This window comes from Brassica oleracea, unplaced genomic scaffold (genome assembly GCF_000695525.1).
Source record: "Brassica oleracea var. oleracea cultivar TO1000 unplaced genomic scaffold, BOL UnpScaffold00902, whole genome shotgun sequence".
Taxonomy (NCBI): domain Eukaryota; kingdom Viridiplantae; phylum Streptophyta; class Magnoliopsida; order Brassicales; family Brassicaceae; genus Brassica; species Brassica oleracea.
Genome location: NW_013617510.1, coordinates 24,844 through 32,017, shown reverse-complemented (window position 1 = coordinate 32,017; position 7,174 = coordinate 24,844). Strand labels below are relative to the sequence as shown.

General features: G+C 42.1%; 2 protein-coding genes across 2 annotated transcripts in view; both read left to right on the top strand.

Annotated features, from left to right (window-relative positions):
* LOC106320384 overlaps positions 1 to 1,160 on the top strand; it is a 3,905-nt gene extending 2,745 nt beyond the window's left edge. Inside the window, exon 3 of the mRNA XM_013758737.1 lies at positions 4 to 1,160. Coding sequence (XP_013614191.1) covers positions 4 to 1,160 — 1,157 coding nt within the window. The remainder of the gene's footprint in view (positions 1 to 3) is intronic.
* Positions 1,161 to 5,096: 3,936 nt separating this feature from the next.
* Positions 5,097 to 5,561, top strand: LOC106320383 (glutathione S-transferase T2-like). Its single transcript, XM_013758736.1, has one exon. The coding sequence runs from the start codon at positions 5,097 to 5,099 to the stop codon at positions 5,559 to 5,561; it is 465 nt and encodes a 154-aa protein (XP_013614190.1).
* The last annotated feature ends 1,613 nt before the right edge of the window (positions 5,562 to 7,174 follow it).

Sequence of the window (7,174 nt, the reverse complement as noted above, 5' to 3'; positions counted from 1 at the left end):
AAGCCTGGCGCGTCAGTAGTCTCATAACACCAGGAACCAACGAGTGGGACGTTGAGGCTATCAGGGAAACCTTACCACATTATGAGAACTTCATCCGCAGACTGATCCCAAGTGCACTGCAAGCGCCCGATGAATTGGTTTGGCTCCCCAATGCGTCGGGAGAATATACTACAAAATCAGGTTATGCGGTGGCTAAACTCTGCAACGGAACACAGGAAGACAGGACTTTCAAGTGGAAGAAGTGCATTTGGCAGGTGGATACTTCCCCAAAAATCAAACATTTCATGTGGAAGGCTAATAACAGAGCACTCCCTGTTGGCTCTGTTTTACAAGCTCGAGGTTTATCGTCGGAGGTCGTCTGCAAGAGATGTGGAGCAGTGGAGACGGAGCTTCACGTCCTGCTAAAGTGCCCGTTTGCGGCTAAAGTCTGGGACCTAGTCCCGTGTATGTTCAAACCGTCAGTGGATAATACAAACTCGATATCTTCTCTCTTGCAGCAATGTAGGAGAATGCTCTCTCTCCCCCCATCGGGTCTAGGAACAACCCCGCTATATCCATGGATTCTTTGGATCCTTTGGACAAATAGGAACAAGCTGATGTTTGAAAATACGGTCTTTTCTGAACAAGACACTGTGCTTAAAGCCCTCCAAGATGCTCGAGCGTGGAAGGCTGCTCAATCGTGTGATAAAATGCCTTCTATACCACAGTGTGTGGTCCATCTTTCTCAGTTACCAGTTGCTAACTCTTACACTTGGTCATCTTATTCAGATGCAGCTTGGAACCCATCGACATGGAACTGCGGGATTGGCTGGCTCCTTCGTGATGCCGACAATGCTGTTGCAGAAAGATCCTCCTCGTACTGGCGTTATGTTCCTTCGGCTCTTGTGGCCGAAGCTTTGGCGGTCAAAGCGGCAATCACCGCTGCAATCTCTTCACATGTCAGTAGCATTCGTGTCTACTCCGACTCTAAAAACCTCGTTTCGCTCTTGAAGAATCAAGGACAGGATGTGGTGTTGAAAGGCGTTCTCCATGACATCAATGTGTTGGCTCGCTCTTTTTCCTATATCTCATTTATATTTGTCCCGCGTTTAAAAAATGTTGAGGCTGACTTGCTTGCTAAAGCAGCCCTCTTTCCCATTGACTCGGATGGAACCTTGTAGAACCGTTTTATGTTTAAGTAATCTCATTTGGTTTGCTCAAAAAAAAAGATGATATACACCACAACTTATAGTACGGATTTGAATGACAGACATCTCAACTACTACTACTACTACATCGTCCCAAGGCCACACGTAACTTTAGATATCTATTAACCCAGTTGTTCGATGACTTGCATGCATTGCCAATTTGCTATACACTTGAGCAAGTGTGGAAACACACAAAAGGTATAAATCGCAAGAGATCAGCTTTAAGAACTATAAGGCAAAGGGCAGGGCATCCCTCGCACAATCATCATTTTGAGACAAAACACCAATGATGGGATTTATTGATATTTTTGCATCTTACCATATGAACTAATCTCATATTCTATCCTTTCAATTAATTTAATCTCCGCTCATTTCAGTTTAGAGTCATGATAATAACAATACATAAAACACACACAACCGCACAAAAAAGAAAGAGATACGTATATGATGGACGTGGGAATGACAACATCATATTGTTTTTTGACTTTATGGTCAAGTTTGTCAAGCTACTTAAAAAGGCCATGTATTAGAAACCCAGTGACATTAATCTTTTAACACAAAAAAACAAAAACAACTTCAAAACTTCTTATTTTGAACACAAACAACTTATGTATGATATGAATTTTTGATGAGCAAGTCCTTGTATCGTTGAGTGATCTGGTCGGCTGTATAGTCAGTATAATACCCTTTTCCCACAAGCAGACCTTCCTCTCTGCCAAGCCTCTCGATCAGTCCTTGAACATCATCTCCTCCGACATGGCTTGGATTCAGCAAGTTACAGGCGACCTCTATGACCCCTGCCCCGTGCACCAGAGCCATTGTCTGCACCGAAGCCAAGATGCTGTGATATTATCCACCACACTTGAATATGTGGCCAGCATTTCATTCACACATGTCCAGGAAAAAAGGACAAACCAATAAAAATCTAATACTCTTTTGTGGCTAAAGAAAAAGAGGAGGAGGAGGAGGAGGATACAAATACAAATACAAATACACTCGTGTGGTGTGTGTTGTTACTTAGAAGTCGAGATTGGAAGAAGGGTTTGGGTATCCCTTGTACACCAATTGTTTCTTGGATATTCCCAGAGATGCGCATATGATGTTGAATTTAACCCTAAGATCATCCTTGGTTTCGTCCTAGGGATCCAAGAGCGGGAACTTATCGAGCAAGGCTTGGAAGTCATGGAGATGCTTGTGGAGCTGAGGAGACAAGTGAACAAGGAGATCAGGAGAGTTCCAGATGGAAGAGCACCCTTTGTAGAAACCGAGCAGCTCGCCTGTCTCGAACCCAGATGACGAGCGTCTTCCTGACCCGATACTAGACCCGCTTCGTAACCCTCGTCGAAGCCTTGTTGTATGTGTGTATCCTCTAGTCGCAATATACAATCGAAGAGGTCTTCCTTCACATCCGAATTCATCATCCTATATGATCTCCGGTTGCTTTGGCAAAAAAAAAAAAGAATACCGTAAATCAAAGGAGGAGCAAAAGAGAGACAAACACAAAACTCACACATTGATGATACCTGTATCTCTCTCGAGAGGCTGATAGATCGCAGCAGCAGAATGGGAGAGGAGGTTTCAAATTTAGTTTGGGTAGAGAAGAAGAAGGGAAGATGACATGAATAAGGAGGTGCCTTTTGGGCTTGTAAATTAGCGGCCCAACATGACTGGGCCCCCTCCTCAGATGTGTTCTCTTAGAGCAGCCCCATTGAGAGTTGTAAAGGGGTTCATGAGTTCGGGTTCATAGGCCCGGAAGCAAAAAAGAAAAAGAAAATGGGTTTAATTCCGCGACCCGCATCTTACGAGTGACCCCGTATGAAACGGGTTCACGCCAGGTGTCAGCCATCCATTGGAGACGCGTTATTGAGTTCACGAGGAGGAAAGCGGAGAGAAATCATTTTCTCTCATTTATGAAAAAAACTAGGGTTTCGGTCCGAGAGGCGATTCTCGTGCGACGCCGATATTTCTCCAATTTTCTCCTTCGAATCGACGACGGAGTGTCTCATCCACGAGCTCAGGTGAGTATCGAGTGGATTCACGGTTAGATAGAAGCTTTTTGGGGTTGAAATCGATCTCGGGAATTCGAAATAGATTTTGTGGTTTCGAGTTAGGGTTCGAAATCGATACGGGGGTTCGGATTTATGGTTGTAAACCTCATGCGGGGTTCAATTTATCGATTTATGGTTGGTTTCTCGGTGATTGGAAATCGAATTGGGGTTTTCGAGTTAGGGTTCAAAATCGATTTTGGGGGTTTTCGATTAGTGGTTTTAAAATGTCATGTGGGTTCGATTTATCGATTTATGGTTGGTTTCTCGGTGATTAGAAATCGAATTGGGGTTTTCGAATTAGGGTTCAAAATCGATTTTGAGGGTTTTCGATTAGTGGTTTTAAAACGTCATGTGGGTTTGATTTAGTGTTTGTTTTATCATATTTTTCGTGATTATGTTGTAATCAGTTTGCTTCTCTGGTTCAGATGGATCCCGCAGAAGAGAGAAGAGATAGAAAGAGGCAACAGGAGTACTTCAACATGTTGGGAAACGTGGACGATTCACAATACGGGATTCCCAGAAGATGTCCCTATGGTGGGAGAATCATTGACGAGGTTCGGGTGAAGGAGGAGTACGACACTCTTCCTGGGAAGCGCTTCTTCACCTGCATAAACTACGAGGTAAGAGATAAAAACCGCTTCTTCCATGCATTACTCTCACTTGGAAAATTAGTATTAATTTTATTTTAGTTGTGCAAGTTTGTTGTGTTTATGTTATCAACAAGGCTGATGGGTTTCATTATCGTCAGCCTTGGGTGATAGGTGTACAGGAGGAGATGGAACGCCTGCGTAAGCGTGTGGAGGAGGCTGAGCAGGTGATCAAGTGGGTGCCCAATCTCAATAAACAGATTGAGAGTGTTGAGGTTAGTGAAGTTTTTTTGAGAGTATCGAATAGCAAGTTAATAATTGTAAAGTTAGGTTTTTTTTAAGTCACTAACAACGTTTCTTTGTTTCCATGTGCATGCACAGGTTAAAAGGCTCACTTTGATGCTTGATAACCTCACTAGTGACGTTTATAACCTCACTGTGCAGGTGGCTGATCTTGAGAAGGTCTGCTTCGAATGAAATCCAAAAGGTAAACACTCAAACTAAACTGAACTGAAGTAGAAGTAGTATTTAGTTTAAAAAAATGTTCCCGTGTAGGTTGCTTGCTGAAGTAGAACTGAACTTAACTAGGTAGACTAGGAACTAAACTAGATCTTCATAATGCTAGGTTCCGTGTTGTATTATTTGAAATGCTCTGAATGTGATGTGATGCTCTCTAGAGTAGGAACTGAACTAGGTTTCATTAAATCTATGTTAGTTGGTTGCTGTGCTTAGTGCTCTGATGAATGCTCTCTGTCTACTTCTTGTTCGAGTTTTTAAAAACTGATTTGATGTGTAATGAATGCAGTGTGTGAACAACTTGTTGTCTAATTAAGTATAATCAATGTTTGGTAGTTAGAAACACCACCCGAAACTCAAAGCAAAATAGTAGTTTAAATACATAGCAAATCCTTTCGACCCTAAACTCAAACCAACTTCTCAAAACACAAAGAAAGTTTAAAACACCACCCGAAACCAAAATGGATCCGTTTTCCCTTAATTCTCCCGGGTTTATGAACCTATTATCTTCCCAGAGCAGTCAAACCATAGAAGTAGGGTCTTCTGATGTTCCTAAACCGGTGGAAAGGAGAAAGTGGACAACACAAGAAGACATTGTGCTCATCAGTGCTTGGTTGAACACCAGCAAGGATCCCATAGTTAGTAACCAGCAGAAGTTAGGGTCGTTTTAGAAAAGAATAGAAGAATATTTTAATTCAAGCCCTCAGCTCACTGGCTTTGCTCCTAGAGAGTGGAGTCAGTGTAAGAAAAGGTGGGGAATGGTGAATGAACAGGTGTGTAAGTTTGTGGGAAGCTATGAGGCCGCTTTGAAGGAGCAATCTAGTGGCCAAAATGAGAACGATGTCATGAAGTCTGCCCATGACATCTTCTTAAACGACTACCAGGTCAAGTTCACACTTGAACATGCGTGGAGGGAGCTGCGGTTTGATCAAAAATGGAGATCAAACTCTGTGTCAAAAGATGGTGCAAAGGAGAAAAGGAAGGAACCTGTGGAGACGGTGCCTGACTCGGAAGAGGTTAGGCCTCCTGGTGTTAAGGCTTGCAAAGCAGCCAAACGCAAGAAGCATGGGAATGAAGCAGCATTTGATCGACTGGAGAGCATTCTAGACTTGAAACAGAACATATCCAAACAGAAATTACTAGAACGTCTCCTATCCAAAAAAGATACTCTAACTGATAGTGAGGTGTCTCTGAAGGACAAACTCATTTCTGAGATGCTTTGATCTGGTCAGTGATAGTTGTTTAGGTGATTACTCGCGTAGTTGTTTAGGTTGTGTAGTTCATAAATTGGTTACTTGATTACTTGCTTACTTGATTACTTGATCACTGTATCTAGTTGATTAACAACTTGTCTTGCTTCTTCTGTGTTATTTTGCAGGTCACGGGTTCTACTTCTCTACTGGCGCAGCACGTTCTATTCTGTAGTTGATGGGTTCTAGCTAGGAACTGAACTAGGTTTCATTAAATCTATGTTAGTTGGTTGCTGTGATTAATGCTCTGATGAATGCTCTCTGTCTACTTCTTGTTCGAGTTTTTAAAAACTGATTTGATGTGTAATGAATGCAGTGTGTGAACAACTTGTTGTCTAATTAAGTATAATCAATGTTTGGTAGTTAGAAACACCACCCGAAACTCAAAGCAAAATAGTAGTTTAAATACATAGCAAATCCTTTCGACCCTAAACTCAAACCAACTTCTCAAAACACAAAGAAAGTTTAAAACACCACCCGAAACCAAAATGGATCCGTTTTCCCTTAATTCTCCCGGGTTTATGAACCTATTATCTTCCCAGAGCAGTCAAACCATAGAAGTAGGGTCTTCTGATGTTCCTAAACCGGTGGAAAGGAGAAAGTGGACAACACAAGAAGACATTGTGCTCATCAGTGCTTGGTTGAACACCAGCAAGGATCCCATAGTTAGTAACCAGCAGAAGTTAGGGTCGTTTTAGAAAAGAATAGAAGAATATTTTAATTCAAGCCCTCAGCTCACTGGCTTTGCTCCTAGAGAGTGGAGTCAGTGTAAGCAGAGGTGGGGAAGGGTGAATGAGCAGGTGTGTAAGTTTGTGGGAAGCTATGAGGCCGCTTTGAAGGAGCAATCTAGTGGCCAAAATGAGAACGATGTCATGAAGTCTGCCCATGACATCTTCTTAAATGACTACCAGGTCAAGTTCACACTTGAACATGCGTGGAGGGAGCTGCGGTTTGATCAAAAATGGAGATCAAACTCTGTGTCAAAGCATTCTAGACTTGAAACAGAACATATCCAAACAGAAATTACTAGAACGTCTCCTATCCAAAAAAGATACTCTAACTGATAGTGAGGTGTCTCTGAAGGACAAACTCGTTTCTGAGATGCTTTGATCTGGTCAGTGATAGTTGTTTAGGTGATTAGTAGCGTAGTTGTTTGGGTTGTGTAGTTCATAAATTGGTTATTTGATTACTTGCTTACTTGCTTACTTGATTACTTGATCACTGGTTCTAGTTGATTAACAACTTGTCTTGCTTCTTCTGTGTTATTTTGCAGGTCACGGGTTCTACTTCTCTATTGGCGCAGCACGTTCTATTCTATAGTTGATGGGTTCTAGTTGTCACGGGTAGTAGCTGTCACAGGTTATCAGTTTATGTATTTTCATTTCGTGGCAGGTCACGGGTTCTAGTAGGAGGATGGTGTAGTTGTCACGGGTTGTAGTAGTGACAACACGTTTTCAAGTACGTTTGCTTATGTATGTTTATGTCACGGGTGTAAAAGTGTAGTATTTTGTTTGTTTCTACAGTTCACGGGTATTGTAAGAGGAAGGACTATAAAATGTATGTCGTATGTCTCATTTATCAATTGT

Bases quoted from the DNA above. Each gene is read 5' to 3' on its own strand.
- LOC106320383 (XM_013758736.1), top strand. From the start codon at position 5,097: ATGGTGAATGAACAGGTGTGTAAGTTTGTGGGAAGCTATGAGGCCGCT.